This window comes from Cornus florida, unplaced genomic scaffold (genome assembly GCF_030987335.1).
Source record: "Cornus florida cultivar Cherokee Brave unplaced genomic scaffold, ASM3098733v1 CherokeeBrave_3.0.0_Hap2_Chr11, whole genome shotgun sequence".
Taxonomy (NCBI): Eukaryota; Viridiplantae; Streptophyta; class Magnoliopsida; order Cornales; family Cornaceae; genus Cornus; species Cornus florida.
This window is the reverse complement of record NW_026775581.1, coordinates 128,423,329-128,439,734: the sequence shown is the minus strand read 5'-3', so window position 1 is coordinate 128,439,734 and position 16,406 is coordinate 128,423,329. Positions and strand designations below refer to the sequence as shown.

At 33.7% G+C, this 16,406-nt stretch overlaps 1 protein-coding gene and 1 long non-coding RNA gene across 2 annotated transcripts; one reads left to right on the top strand and one right to left on the bottom strand.

The window, feature by feature from the left end:
* Positions 1-3,016: 3,016 nt before the first annotated feature.
* Positions 3,017-9,158, top strand: LOC132286157 (uncharacterized). Its single transcript, XR_009472690.1, has 2 exons — positions 3,017-3,184; positions 8,385-9,158. It is a non-coding gene; the product is annotated as an uncharacterized LOC132286157 (long non-coding RNA).
* A 3,143-nt stretch (positions 9,159-12,301) lies between these two features.
* LOC132284720 (uncharacterized) lies at positions 12,302-15,059 on the bottom strand. The gene has a single exon (XM_059786847.1). The coding sequence runs from the start codon at positions 14,528-14,530 to the stop codon at positions 12,572-12,574; it is 1,959 nt and encodes a 652-aa protein (XP_059642830.1). The 5' UTR covers positions 14,531-15,059; the 3' UTR covers positions 12,302-12,571.
* Between the last annotated feature and the right edge of the window lie 1,347 nt (positions 15,060-16,406).

Genomic DNA, 16,406 nt, shown 5'->3' with positions numbered 1-16,406 from the left:
ACAAATTACCTATTTATCTATTTATGATGAGTTTTTTTAATAAAATGAAATCTAATTAGACAGTTATTATTAATATAAAAAATTATTTATTAATTGATGTAAAAAGAGGTTTAAAAGAGTTTTTATAAAACTCTATCACAAATTATCTATTTATCTATTTATTACGAGTTTTATAATAAAAGAAAATCTAATTACATAAGAATTATTAATATAAAAAATATTTATTAATTGATATAAAAAGACCTTCTATCAAACTCTAACAAAAATTACCTATTTATTTATTTATTTATTATGAGTTTTTTAATAAAATAAAATATAATTAGAAAGGAATTGTTAATATAAAAATATTTTTTAATTGATATAAAAAATAAAATAATTTTTCTAAAACTCTACCACAAATTAGTTTTTATTATGATTTTTTTTTTTAAATAAAAGGTAATCTAATTAGACAAAAAAATTTAATATATAAAAATATTTATTAATTCATATAAAAAGTGTTTTTTAAAGATTTTCTATAAAACTCTAACACATATTACCTATTTATCTATTTATTATGAGCTTTTTTAATAAAAGAAAATATAATTAGACAATGATATATATATTTAAAGAAAATGAATAATTTATATAAAATTTTACCACAAATTACCTATTTTATTTTCAATGAAACTCTGTCACATTAGACAATGATATATTTAAAGAGTTTCTATAAAACTCTAACACAAATGAACTATTTTATTTTATTTAAAACTCTATCATATATAACCTGTATTTATCTATTTATTATGATTTTATTAATAAAAGAAAATCTAATTAGATAAGGATATATTTAAAGAAAATAAAATAATTTCTATAAAACTAACCACAAATTACCTATTTTATTTTCTTTAAAACTTTATCACATTATACAAGGATATATTTAAAGAAAATATATAATAATACATATAAATAAAATATAAAAGTGTAAAGAATTTCATCATTTCAATATTTATTTTTTAATATAAAAATATTTATTAATTAATATAAAAAGAGAAATCTATCACATATAACCCTGTATTTGTCTATTTATTATGAGTTTTTTAATAAAAGAAAATATAATTTTACAAAGATATATTTAAATAAAATAAAATTATTTGTATAAAACTCTACCACAAATTACCTATTTTATTTTCTTTAAAACTCTATCACATTATAAAGTATATATTTAAAGAAAATAAAATATAACCTAGGGTCTTCCAAAAAATCACAAACTCTATACAATAAATTTTTATATCAATTTAAATCTAATGTATGATTAGTATAATTGAATTTCTATTTCAAAATTTAATTCAAAATTAATATAATTGAATTTCTATTGTAAATTAAAAATTATACTAAATTTTAAATTTTCTAATAAAATTGAAATTACAAATTGCCTAATAAAATTTAAATTACCTAAAAGAATTTATTACTATAGAAAACTCAAATATTTCATTATTAAAATAAAAAAAATAAATTATTAATTAATTAAAAATTAAAATATAAATATTTTAGTATTAATATAAAAACGTAAAAGAATTTATTAATTTACAAAAACTCAAACTCTACCACCAATTTCAAAATATTTTAGTATTTATTTATTAATATAAAAAGATATTTATTAATTAATATATAAAAAGTTACAAAAATTACTATTTTTTGTAAGGTTTATTATTACAAGCTTCAAATGAACAATTAGAAAAAAAAATATATGAAAACAAAAATTAGAGAAGTTACAAAACATTCATCAAGTTACAAAATATTCATCACATGTATCGCACGTGCTTTTTCCTAGTGTACATATATAGCCATGCAAATTGTTACACACTAGTTTTTATCAAATTTTAATCTAATAGGAAAACAATAATAAATTAGAGGAGTTAGAATCATAAAGGGTGCCATAATTGCAAAAGAGTCTCGCGCATAGGAAACGGGAAATTGAACCAAATATAAAATTTTACGAAATGTTAAAAAGAATTTGATTAAGTCGTGTGTAATGAATGGGCACTTGCCCATTGATTCAAAAGCTCAAGTTATTGGGATGGTTCTGCATACCTACTCATTTATACCCATGTCACTTTTCATCTAGATCCGATGTGGGACAAGTCTCCCCTTGTAATATTCTCTCCTATTTGAACTCAGGCAATGCTTTCTTTGTGGTCGAACCACCTTGCCTACCCAGGGTGAAGACCCAGACGCCCTCCGAGCCAAGCACTTAGCGTGACACCAGATCAAGAATTGCGTCTGGCTCAGATACCAACGGTAACGAGTGGGTGCTTGCCCTTATACCAAAAAACTCAAACTATTGAGTAGTGCTGCATACCAACCAATTTATACCCATGTCACTTTCTATCAAAATCCTTCCCTTGTAACATCATGCCTTTATATGGAGGGTAATTATAATATTAAAAATATAAAAATTAAAATTAGTATGATTTAGAGATTCTTTTGTAATTTCATTTTAAGAGATAAGGAAATATAATGCTAGATAATAATTGTGGAGCACAAATATCAGCTCCTTATTTTTATAAGTAAATAGACTATTAATAATTTATATATTTTTTAAAATATTTTACAAAACTTGTATTGCAATATTTCAAAGTGTCATTTGCCCAAACATAGCTCAAGTATTAATTGAATGAGGCCTTATGTCATGATATATATATATATAAATGAGGAATATTATTTAGACCTATTCCGTACGTAGGGGTGTAGTTAAAGGGATTTTTATACATGTAGTGGGCTCCACGCTTAGATTTATTCGTTACATTGAGAATATATTATTTAAAATTATTACTATGGAGGAGACAAACTCACAATTCCTTAAACAATTTGTTTTAGGAAATCGATTAAAATATAATTATTCATATTGTATTGAATTTGTCACGAATAGGGTAATAACATAATAAAATTTTAATTTATATTAATTAATTAATTAATTTACAATGATAGAGGACAATGTTGAGATTTAACCCAATTCCTTAACAGGACAATTCTGAAATCAAACCTTTATCTAGTCTCTTCTCACATTCTCACCGAGTCCCGCTCTTCATTGAACCAGAACCTTGAGAATGAAGTCCTCAGTTCACCGAGTCCGTGATCCGAGTCCAAGACGAAGATAACAATATATTGATTCCATCGATCACTTCAACTTGTCCGCACTAACTTGGTGAGTTTTTCTAAAATTTATCATTAGGTCAATACTGTATACAACAACAACAACAAGTCTTTCATTGGCTTATTTTTACATTCTTATTTTATGAAAACTCTTTTCTTAACTCATACTGTAATGCCCAAAGCTAGTTATTTGGTGATGACATACGAGCAAGTGAGCAACCCTGAAGCCCAGCCAGTTGTCTGGTGATGACAGAATATAAAGTGGGTCTTTTCCTTCCAATACTCGCATAGTTACATAGGCCATAGACCGAGGAATGCATTTTTGTGTGTATATATATGCACGTCAAATAGGTACATATCTTGTTTGTCAATTTGCATTGCCAAAAAAAAAGAGGAGTTGCCAATTGATATAGTATGGATTCATGTTATGGTAAATTTGACTGGATCAAAATTATAGCGCAATTTTTTATTTTTACAAGAATATTGTTGAGTCTCATTCTGTTATTCTTTTGATCATTTGGGTTTCGTTTAGTATTTGACATATACCACATTTTTTTTTTGGCTATGCATTGATGATTTTTTCCATTTAACAATGATCTACTTCTTTGAAGGTGTAAGTAGCTGCATAAAATTTAGGCGAGTGTGAAATGATTTTGGTTATTTTGTAGTTATCTGATTTAGGAAATGCATTCATCATTTGGTGAGTTCCAAAATTTTCTTTTATGATATATGATTGGTTTTTTGAAGTTTCTGGGTGTAAACCCGTGCTTGATATGTTAGGAAGTCTAAAACTACTGTGCAAAGCAATAATTTTAAATAAGTAAGATGACTTGGAATTATGAAGGACCAACCCAGTTGTTAAAAAAGTAATAAAGAATAACTGTTGGGAGAGATGTATGATTTGAAGGAGATATTGAACGGATTTAGTTTCTTTCTGACTTCACGTCGTCGCATAGACGGTTTTATGTATGTCAGTGTGGAAGTTTGGTCACTATAAAATGTAATAATCAGTTGCCAAATGAAATTTTCTCGCGCTTACAAAAATCTTTTGCATTCCCTAAATATGGTAATTGGAATTATTTAGAGCTGCAATTGTAAGGAGCTGATGCTGAACCAGCCCAGGAAATTGCCGAAGTAGGGCTAACATGGGAATAGGTTGGTTAGATTTTTTTTTAGATGATTATTAGGCCAACCATGATTTATGATTCATTTAGAATTTTGGAGAGGGAAAATGAAGACAATTGAGATATCAAATTGGAATTCCTGATGGACACTCCTGACTAATTTAGTTTGAATTTGGCTGTTCGAAGTTCCATTACATAATATATAAGGGATTTACTAATGTAATTATTGGTTCTTGGTATATATCTAGGAAAAAAAAAAACATTATACTTTGCAGTCATTCTAGATTTCTTAGTTAATTGTATATGGGATCAAAGCTGTATATGGGTTATGGAGGTTTGCTCATTCCTTGGAAAAATGAACTAATGATTAGGGTCAGTGTCCGTAGGGTCATAGTTCTCTCACATGTTATCTTCTTCTATTTTTTAATTTATTGGTGCAAAAGAGTGTATTGTGTTATTTATATCAAGAGTACATTTATTTTTTATTTATTTTTGATTAACTTTAAACATATTGTCATGAAAAAGGCCAGATCAAATTTCTGTGTAAATACTATAATAAATGTTTGGGATCTCTCCTTTTGCTTTATCTATTTATTTTTTGTTGTGTGGATCAATTGGAAATGTTGCCAAATAATTCTTAACAAAGAACTAAATGATATTGTTCCCGGGAATAATAACCCTACACTTTTTTGATGCATTCCTTTTTGCATCAAAGATATCCTTTTGAAAAACCTTTGTTGAGAAGATAACAAAAAATCATTGAAAAAGCTTTGTGAGATAGAGTGTTTTTTGAAGAATAACTGTACAACATACCCTTACTTGTGCTGCACACCCTTCAAGCTAAAAAAGAAGACCAATTAGACAAAAAAATTTAACTGTAGATACGCAAGCTTGAATCCAGTATCTCTAATCTATCCAAGAGCCATATGCTTCATCAAGTACTGTAGGAAAGTCCAGTTGGCATGATCTTATGCATTTTTAAAACCGATCTTATATATCACTCTAGGCTCCTCACTCCTTTGCATAGACTTCACATATTTTTGGCCACAAGAATTGCATCCAAGATCTGTGAACCACCCAGAAAGATATTTTGGGACTCAAACAAACCCACTCCATGACCCCAAGACCTGAGCAATAAAAGCCTTGGACATGCTATCGAGACCTGGGGCCTTGTCCCCATCATAATTCCTTAAAGCCTCCCAGATCTCTTCCTTGGTTGAACATTTTTTTCTTCCAAAAGCTCCATATTTTCAACTGAGATAATAATAAATTCTAAGACCTCAAGCCTAAGCCTTGAACTTGCATTCATAGAATTGGAAGCCCGAGCTTTGGCTATTACACAGAGCAATTAGATATTTTCTTTTGTTGGGATAAGTAATTACTGATTTTCAACTGCCAGAGCTGATTTGGCTTAAAGTGTAGACGTGTCACACTCCTATATTGCTTGAAGTTTTTTATTCAACCTTGTTGTGTAAACCATTAACTTTCCCTGGAGAATTGACTTTGATGTGTCAATTGCCAGTATTTGGGCCGTGTTCTCCAAGACCTCAAAGTATGCCCAACCCAGCTTTGGGTTAGGTCTTCAAGCTCAATCTTTAAGTTTACAAAGTATACATTTACCAGGCTGAGAATTGTTGTGTTTCTGCCTGCCTAAGTTATGGCTATAGCTTCTTATACTGTTAGGTTTATTGTACTCTGTTACTTTGCAGTCCTCCTAATATTATATGGATTTCATGGTGTTATATTCTACGTTATTGTTTATTTTGTTTCCACCGATGGTATGATATTTATTCTCTTCTGTTTTGACCTTTCAGGTTGAGAACAATGTTGTCAAAGGCGCACCTAGGTGTGCGCCTTGGCTCCAGGCACAACACTTGCACTTGTTGTGTGCCCAGGTGCGCCTTTGACAATATTTGCGCCTTTAATATGGAATATGAATGTGGTTCAATATTAATTTAATTTTTCCATTGTGCGCCTCGCTTCACTTAGGTGTGGGCCTCACCTTGCGCCTTATGCCTAGGCTCCAAAGGACCTAGACCTTAGTGTGCCTTGGGCCTTTGATAACACTGGTTGAGAATAACATCAATGATACAAGGGTTCAAGTTTTTTGAGAAAAAAAAGACTTTAAGGAATAAAACTTATAATGGTTTCTAGAATAAGTTGTCTGGTTATATCCGTACCAAGATTTTAGGTGATAATATATAGGAATAGAAGATATGATTTATTGGACATATGCTTCTTGAATCTTTAAGATGGAACTAACATTAGACTTCATTGTAAGAAGTGATGATAATGTCTTTTTTTTTTTCAAGAAATCCCTTCACTAGTTTGTTTATGCAAATTGTATGATAATTTCTAGAGAGGGAAGTAATAGAGATATTAGAAATATTTTTTTGATAGATTTGGTTCCAAACAATCCCAACAGTTTGTAGAACTCCTTTGTGACTTATTTGCGATACTTGTATATAATAGTTTTTACAATTTAGGATAGTGTTTTAAAGACTTGTAAACATCCACAACCCTGATGGGAGCATGCTGACGAGAAAAAGTGAAATTTTGGAATTTTTACTTGGATCCTGCATGGAACCTAACAAAATCGTGTTCTGGTTGGAGCAAATTTAAATTTATGTTAAAACTTATTGTTGCTTCTAGTTTAATTTTATTTATGTTTTCTTTTGTCTTATTACGCCAAATGTATTTTCCGAACTTCATGTTTTTTATTGCATTTAATTTTTTTATTTAATTTTTTTTTTTTTTTTTTTGTCAATGTTAAGAATCAAACCCTTAATTGCACTCTCCCTTTTAGCTGTGATGCCAACAACTTTGTGCCATTGTGCTACTAAGTTTTGGAATGTTTTGAATTTAATGTTATGTTGGCCAAGACATGGTTTTTTTTTAATCAATGGTTCTTTATCTGTCTCCATAAGTGGGATTAGGTTATTACTGGTGAAAGTTCCTAAAGTTCTAGTTTTAAGTTCCAAGTCCTGAAAAGAGGCGATTAACAACCTTATCATACCTATGTACTAGTTGAAATCAAGATTAGTTGACTTACCACACCAAAGAAAAAAAAAAAAAATAAAATAAAATAAAATAAGAAACAAAGATGCTGTTTTTCACCAAATCCTCTGGGTATTCACTTCTATTACTTATTCATTAAGATTGTAATTTTTGTTTTAATTTAGAAAGGATGTTACTTATCTGTCATCATTTTTTTTTTTTCCAGTAAATTTATCTATCATCCTGTTTTGTAAACCATATTACCTACATTACCATAAAAAAGGAAACAATTATAGAAATATAAAATTCTGTTAAATAATATGGGGTCGCTAATAATTTGACTAGAAAAAGAATATGAGGTAGCAAGAAATAATGCTGCTAGTTTTTGTCAGGATTTCTATGCACCTCATCTTTTTGGACTTATAGGTTTCAGTACTATTCTCCTGTCGAAATTAAGGTTCTGCCCTGTAGCACCACGGAAACTTCATTAGATAGTTGAAGTGAGGAAGGTTGTTTGCTTGAGGGTGTAGTAGATAAATTCCAGATCAACCATTATGGATATCTTTATCTCTATCTTCATGCCTTTGACACTTGGTTCCTTCATAGTCTGGTTTGTATGTGTGAGCACATACCTAAAGACCAATAACTGTATTAAAGAGGAAGAGTGATATGATCCTCATTGATGATACTGACAAGAAATGGGAAACAAATTTAGCAGGAATTGTGATAGTAAGGGAAAATAATAGCGTGTTGTTTAACTGAAGGTATAGCCTTAGTATAGCAAATTGACGAAACAGAATTCATATAGTAGACCCCAAGTGATGGGGAGACCTTGTTGAATTTAATTGAGTTTTTTATGGTTCTAATGCTTCTTGTAATCTATGTGAAATAGTATACTAGAGGAACATTATGAAGATTAACTTGGTTGGAGTGCAATTTGAGGCCTGAGTTGATTCAGCTCTGCTTATTTGCTATTTCTGTGATGTCTTCACTTTTGTTGTTTCTAGAACAAAATGACACGAGTGATTACAAAGGGAACACGTTACTAATCCTGTTGATAACTTTTGGCTTTCATGAACTGAATTAATTCTTGGGTTATCAATTAATTGCTTTCTTCATTGCCAAGGACAGATGATTGAAGTCTGGTCAATGCTGGGTGCAATGGTGAAAGGTCAAGGTGACAGGCATGAGGCTGTGGGTTTGAGTCTAAAAACAGCCAGTTTGTGCAAAATTATGCCGAATGTTTGAAGCAATTGAAGAACTCTGAATAGTGCCACTATTGTCACAATGAAAAGGTGGTCGGTGTACTATATCCACTATTTTCCTCCCCACCGTCCTGCTTAGGAGGGCCATGGACTGGGTAATGCACTTCAATTTTAATTTTAAATTAGCTGGAAGGTGACAACATTGGGTAATTCAAGGTTATGGCAATTTGACAGCGTTTATGCGGATAGGTGCCAGTGCTGCTCCTGCAGCATTTTGCTCCACAGCAATCAATTTCTCCCTTGTTATAACTTGGGTTTCAATGCAGTAATGAGGATTCACTTCAAGGCGGCGTTGCTCGTGTTCTACAAACTAAACTCCAAATGTTTATTTTTTGTACGTATGAATCTTAGCAACTAGATTAATCGACATTATAAATGTAGACTTGTAGTGTCTTAGAAACTAGAAAATTTTGTGAGATTTTTAGCTCTTTGTGAGACTATCTCTATGCTTGTGGTCAACACTAAGTAGGGGTGGGACTTGGGTGGTCTAACTCGAGCAACCCGAGTCCCGTCTGAAAATTTTACGACCATGGGCAAGGTATTTGAGATCATGAGATTGGGATCGAGTTTAATTCTTAGGCCATGTTTGGTGTGAGTGAATGGAATCAAATGAAGCGGGAGTAGAATGCTTTTGTTTCCATTCTTTAGTTTGGTAACTAATTTTAAAATTGGAATGATGATTCCTGACCATTCTCTGAGAATGATGATTTTCACTAATTCATTTCACTTTCTAACTAAAAGAATGGCCATTTCATTCCCACTTTTTAAAATTTGTATATAGAATAAAAAAACACATTTGATGAAACATACAGTCATTGTCAAAACGGTGGCTATGTTCTTCCCCTCTCTCTGTCCACCGGAGAACTATGATTGGTTTTTGGTCTCATAGCGGTGAAGTTTCTGATCCTTCTGATCAGCGAACTCACCGCCGATTTTGACTGGCAAGATCACGGTGCCGTCACTGGTGTTAAAGACCAGGTGTCCTCAGGACACGTCGATTTCGGATTGATTTAGGTAAGAGAAGCTCTTAACCCACCAGACGATTTAGGATTTAGGATTTTGGATTGACCAGGTTTCCTATGTACACGTTAATTTTGGGTTGATTTATAATTGATTTAGGAGAGAAGCTCTTAACCCACCAGACCCTCCTCTTCACCAGACGATACATTGATTTCGAACCCTAGGGTTTGTGCAATTTTGTGAAGGAATTTGGATTGATTTGTGTGGCTTCGTGGATCGCGAGTTCACGACTTAGATGGTTGCTCCTTTATTTGTTCTTCTCTTCTGTCCGGCGATAGTTGTGGTTGTGGTGGTGATGACCGACTACACACACACACACATATGAATATGGGTTTTACAAAAATAGGATGGTTGGCGGTGGTGGGTGAGATTTGACAAGCATTTTTAGAGAGAAAAAGAAGACTTGAGAGAGGTTTTTCTTTGCAACTAAACATTCCATTCTTTGATTCATTCCATTTCCCATTTATTTCATTCAACCACACCAAACTAGTCCTTAGAGTCTGAATATGTTTTGGGTGGGAATTGGGCAAAGGTTTTACTAGCCCGAGAAATTATTTTATTTTGATGGCTACGTTTTATTCATATAAATTAAAATTAAGGTTGAAAATGGATGATTTATCTTTAGTGGCATGATATTCTTAGTAGTTATTAAATTAAGTTGTGACACAGTTGCTTTAAAAGTTTAAAGTAAAATTATCATAACTGATGTTAAGTTAAATTATAAAAAAATAATTAAGAGTGTAAAGTTTTGAGTCCTTTCTAAATTCTAATGTGAAGGAACATGATTGAATCTCGAACCTGTAGTTTTAGTAATTAATGCACATACTTTACATTTTCCTTTTTGTAACTTTCTATTTTTTAGTAGGTTACTAAAATTTTGGACAACCCGAGAAAATTGAAAACCCCGTGAAACTTGTACAATATATCTCGGGTTGAGATGTTGTGGGCTTCTCAGGGCTTGAGCTTGGCGCAGGCTCCTTGGCCCTCCCAACACGTTGGAGTCCCACCTCTACACTAAAGTATCAGTCTTTAGTTTGCTATCATCCTTCTGAGAGTTGGATGACATGTGCAGAGTGCAGTTAATTGGTATATACAGAAACTACTTCACCAAAAGTGAATTTTCACCATACTAGTAGTGTCCAAATCTCCGTTGTTGGCATTTTTCATGGAAAGTAGTTTACAGTGAAACAGGTCTTTGTCTTTATGTACTGGCTTTCTTTTTAAAAGATTGCCAAATGTAACATTATTTAGCTGCGTCAGGCATGTGGTGGTTATATTGACACATTCCTTGAGATTGAGAATTTAAATTGTCATCAGGTGACGAAATCAATTACATGTAATCGGAGAACATAGGAGTTGAGAGGTCGAAACTTTCTCCCATACCATAGAGGCCAAAAGCCATGGGCGGATTTATAAGTTCTCGTTTTTGATTGACCGGGGATATGACTTCAGAAGGACTCAACTGGAGTTGATGGATCCATGTAGCAGGTCTGAGTAGTTGGGACTAAGGCTTAACGTGTTAACTATAAAAAAGAAGAATCATAAATAAAACATAAAGAAAAAAAATGAGCCATTTGAACAATCATATATAGCGGATACTCTTACCATTTGGAGTCTTGCTATTTTCATTAACTCAAAATGTGATCAGATTCTTTCTACCAATTTTTTATTGATGTGTTTCTTACAGACAGGTTGACTCAATATCAGATGAAGCAGTTGGGCATCCTAAATATTTTATGCTTCTGGTGAGTTCTCATAAATTTGGTTGTAGCATTTATCAGAATTCGGAGGTCCTGCCCAATATTAATTTAGCCGTGGCGTTGTATCCTTTAGCATTTGGCATGCTGCTAAATATCTTTTTATTAGAAAGGCTTCAAGAACTTTATGCCTGTAACTGTATTGTACTTGTCAAATCTTATATCTTTTGTTCCTCTGTTATTGGAAAATACTGTTAGTTGCCAAGTACAGGTAATCAAATTCTTATTATCAACTTCTTGTTTTATGGTAGAGGGAAGCATTGTTGCAAAACACATGCAGTGTGGGCTCAGCTCTGTGTAGATGTTTTAGGTGCGTGCTGTCTTTGGACGTCCAAGTATCTCCCAACTGATCTCTTACAATGTCTGGGATTCTAATATCATATGGTCAATTTGTAAATATGTTATATTCCGTACTTTTGGACTTATTTACAGTGCCACGTTATTGTCACTAACTTTATGAACATGAATTGTCATGATTTACTTTCAGAATTTTCTCGGGAATTGTTTTTTTTTTTTTAAGAATAAAAGCAAATATGCATCTAGCTTTAAATCTTTCCTTGGTTGGTTGCTTTGTCAATATATACTGCAGGTCTTTTTATATCTTTTTACTCTAAAATTTACAGTAACGAAAGGAAAAACAAATGCAGTTAACTGCCGCCCCAATATTAGTCTGTTGAAACAGCTTGCCGAAGGTCTATGAACGATTTGCAAATGGTGTCACAGAGAGAGACCTGAAATTTGTATAAATTTGAAAATGCCTGAACCATGGTGTTGAAACTCTTTTTGGTGGCTGAGTGAAATTTAACGTTAACCATCCCAAAAACTTTTCTATTCGAAGTGCTTCATTCCTTAAAGAAAGGACTTTAAAGAACCACCATGGGAGACATTTTCAACAATTTCAGTTAAGAAATTTTAAATAGATTTCTTATAAGGAATATTCTCGGAACCCAAAAAACAAAAAAAAAAAAAAATAAATAAATAAAATAATTTGCTGAAGAAAAAAACGAAGGATAATGATTGTCCATTTAGCATAAATTGACATGTTTCAAGGCTTGCACATCACCAGTACAACAGCATAAACATTTCTAAATGGGTGTCAACAAGGGGATTCAGGAATAGAGCACAGAAGAATGATACTAGACTATTTGGGGGATTCTTCTAAACAATTAGATAGGCCAACTGTATGTACACTCCATGAGAATAACATAACAGAAACCAAAAAAAAAAAAAGAAAAGAAAAAAAAGGGAAATAATCTTGCCTAAAAATTTGAGTGAATCAATGGAATCCCCTTGAACCTCTGGATTGATAGACCGCCAAACTGTCTTTGGCCTTCTGTAACAAAATGTCAATGGTCTCGTCTTGGATGAATGGTCCTTGCTTGGATGCCCATTCAAGCACGGTGAGTACCTCGGCTTGGGCGAGTTCTTTGCTTTCTGGGACATGTATTGCAATGTAGCAGAGCAGAACCAGTGCAGGGCTTTGAACAATCTGTTCTCCGAAGTACACAAGCTGTATTAGGTGCTTTGCCCCTCCTGCGATTATTATGGCCTTGGAGTGATCAAGATGGAGATAGTTGTCTGTGCAGGCAAACTTGGCGAGAGCAATGGAAGCTTCTCTAGAAACCTCGGCTTCTCGCTCATCAAGCAACCGTACTAATGGGCTTATCATCCTTGTCTCCGTGGCTCGAAATGTCCTTGCCAAATTCCCAATAGCCATGATGCATGGGATAAGCAGTTCTGAATCTGCCTTTTCGATGATTATTAGTAATTGATCAACAACAGCTTTGCAAGCGGGTGAATTGGGCTTGAATGCTGATCTTCTCAGCTCAGCATCTTGCTCTGCCACTGCTGTCACCTCCATTAACGCCATGGCAGAGTTGTACTGAACATCTTCACGGCCTTTTCCTAGGAGGACCGCAAAGCACAATAGAGCTCTTGATTCTGTGATGCTACGGCAAATGGGAGAATTCTCCTTGGCAAGGCGCCAAAGGGCTCTTGCAGCCATTGCTTTCATATATGCCTTGGTTTCTGGTTCCTCGAGTTCCCTCCCTTTGACGCTAGTCCCGGAGAATGGAAAATTCTGCTGATAGCTTTGAAGACTCTGCTTCGCGGCGTTGTTGTTGTTGTTGTTGTTGTTGTGATTTTCCCCATTACTCTGAGGTGGCTTGGATTGACCTTTCAATGCCATGGTACTAGTAACCACATTGTGCATCTGACTGGGTTGCTTATTCCCAGTGGGATGTGGGATTTGAATATGCTTTTCATCATCATCAATAATACAAATGTTTGCATTCGAATTATTACTTGCCATAACAACAGCATGAATTGATGTTGCTTTGTTGCTGATAATGGCATACTTGCTATGTTCTTGAACTGTCTCAAATGCTAGATGACCCACGAGCAATCGAATTATATTGTGTTGGGCGAACAGGTCTTGACAGTTTGGGTGATGGGCTACGAGCTCGGACACTGCCCAGGCCACCACTGCCTGAACTTTCATCGGACCTTCTTTGAGGATTTTCGCAAACACTGAACACACACCAGCATGAATAATGTGTTCGACGCTTTCAGGGTCACGTCCCAGAAGCCCAATTGCTTTAGCAGCGTTCTCCTGACCCTCCATCTTCCCTTCCTTCACCAATTTCAGCAGTGGCACGATGCCGTCTTCTTCGATGATCAGCTTCCCGTACCGATCATTGTCCCGGGCAAGCGAGACCAGAGAAGCTGCAGCATCACATCGATCATCCAGTGACCCAGTATACAGAATCCCGATCTGTTCCCATATGAGGCACAGAATTGGCTCGTTTGTGGCTATGGGAGGGAGTCCCACATACTCATCGCCCCGATCAATCCGGTCATTGGCCGAGCCGGAGACTTGGAGCAACCAAGAGACGTCTCCGACGGAGTTCTCGAGCTGGGATGACATCTTGCGGAAATTAGCAGTAGGAATGATTGTGAACACCCGCTTAACGAGGCCGTGGTTTCGGCACTTCTGGATGAGCGCGAGGGCCTTTTCTAGGACCTGCTCGGTGTCATCGATGATGCGGCGAGCAGGGCGCTCGTAGAGGTCATTGCTGCGGTGTGCAGCGTCGCGGAGGAGTCCGCCCAATTTCTCGGCCTTGGCCTTCAGCTCAGCGCAGTCCTGCTTGAACGAACAGGCCTCGTCTGCGGCCTTGCCCACCTCGACCGTTATGTGGATCGGCTTTACCAATATTTTCTTCACTATGTCACCCATTACCTCCAAGGATTTGCAGATCAGATCACCCAATTCAAGAAAACTGCAAGTGGGTGTCTCTGATCTGATACAGATGACAATCAATAATAATTTGGAAGCTTAGCCGGCGATGATCTGATAATTGTTGGGCGGGTGTGTTTTTTTGGTGTCTCAAATGGGTCACAGCTTGTGCGTTGCAGAGAGAGAAAGATGATATATAGACTATAGAGAGAGAGAGAGAGATGGGGGATTATTGGTAATTGGTGTTTGATTACAGTAGTAAGTATATATGATGTATAGAAATGGTAGTGAAGAGGTGAGGTAGGTTAAGGTCTGATCAGACTTAGAGAGTCGAGGACGGGTTTTACAAGGTCAAACACGTTTTTTTCTTTTTCTTTTTCTTTTTCTTTTTTTTTTTTTCTTCTTTTTTTTTTTTTTTTTTTTCTGAATTTGAGTATTGTATATAACCACCATTGCTTTGGTTGCTTTTATAGCCATTTGCTTTCTTGAGTTATCAGAGTTGTCTTGTTATTCTTGCTTTGCTTTATTTTGTTTTTAATGGGGTAATAAATATAAACATTAGTTTAATAGTAACTGATATTGGTTGTCATCCTAACCACCTCTCTGGCAGAGAACAACATGGGGCTGTCCCACAGCTTCTAGTGACCTACAAGGGACTTCTATTGTTTTTGTTGGGGGACACGTTTGCAGTTTAGGTCTACATCTAACATTGGGGATGCATTTGTATTATAAGCATATATTATATTAGTATTTAAGTATTTATACAAATAATAATAATAATAATATATAGATGGGTTCCCAATATTGTCTGCTCCAATCTTTTTTATTACATTCATTTGGTCTCTCTTTTTTACCTTCAGTGGGTACTAGCCTACTCTTATTGCAATGAGTTACCTAACAGAAAGTTTTTGATTTTTTATTTATGCACAACACAGGTAAGTAAAGAATTATACTCTCTCATTTATTGCATAGATGAATCAATTAAAATAAGTAAGTCGAATAATTCACTGTAACAAATTGTTGTAAGAATCATTGATTCTTGTAACGATTTGTTACAATGATTTGCTCGACCTACTTATTTTAATTGGTTCATCTATACAATAAATAAGAGAGTGGGCCTTTCACTTATTTATATTGTGCATAAATAATCAATCAGAAACTTTTGATTAGATAATTCACTGTGACAAATCGGTATAAGAATCACTACTATGTATATATAGTTTTCAATGGTGATTTTGTATGCAAAAATTAATGTTGACCTTCCAAAATTTTCTAAAATTTCCATTTGTAGTTACCTATCCATGGTAATTGAATGTGGTTTGTTAAGGAAATACTTGTGATCATTTCAAAGTCTTTAATATTGTTTTAAATTTTCAAATCTAATAATAATAATAATAAAAGTGTTAGCAATTCTTTACTGCCCTAACCCTATCTTCAAACTTAACTACTCAACTCGAGCCCAACCTATTCTTTTACTTTAAAATTCAAGCTTGCAACTCGATGTAAGATTCCGGATTAAAACTTCGGTAATTCAGGTTACTCATATAACTAATCTTTATACCGAAAATTTAATATGATCTTAAATTAGTTTTATATTAAATTACTCTCAAACAAGAAGAAATTAAAAGACTTAGATTTTTAATAAATTAAGTTAAGATTTAACAAAAAAAAGTTGAAAAAAAAAGTAATCAAAATTTAAATATTATATATAATATATTTAAAAGTAAAAATATATATGAAAATAATATTAGAATTTGAGTTCAGGTTGGCTCGGGTTGCTAGCATTTCAACTTAAATCCAACCCTAATTAAATTCGGGTTGAAATTTTTTAACCTAAGTCTAACCCTAATTGTAAAAATGATTGTTCAAGCCCGAA

Bases quoted from the DNA above. Each gene is read 5' to 3' on its own strand.
- LOC132284720 (XM_059786847.1), bottom strand. From the start codon at position 14,530: ATGGGTGACATAGTGAAGAAAATATTGGTAAAGCCGATCCACATAACG.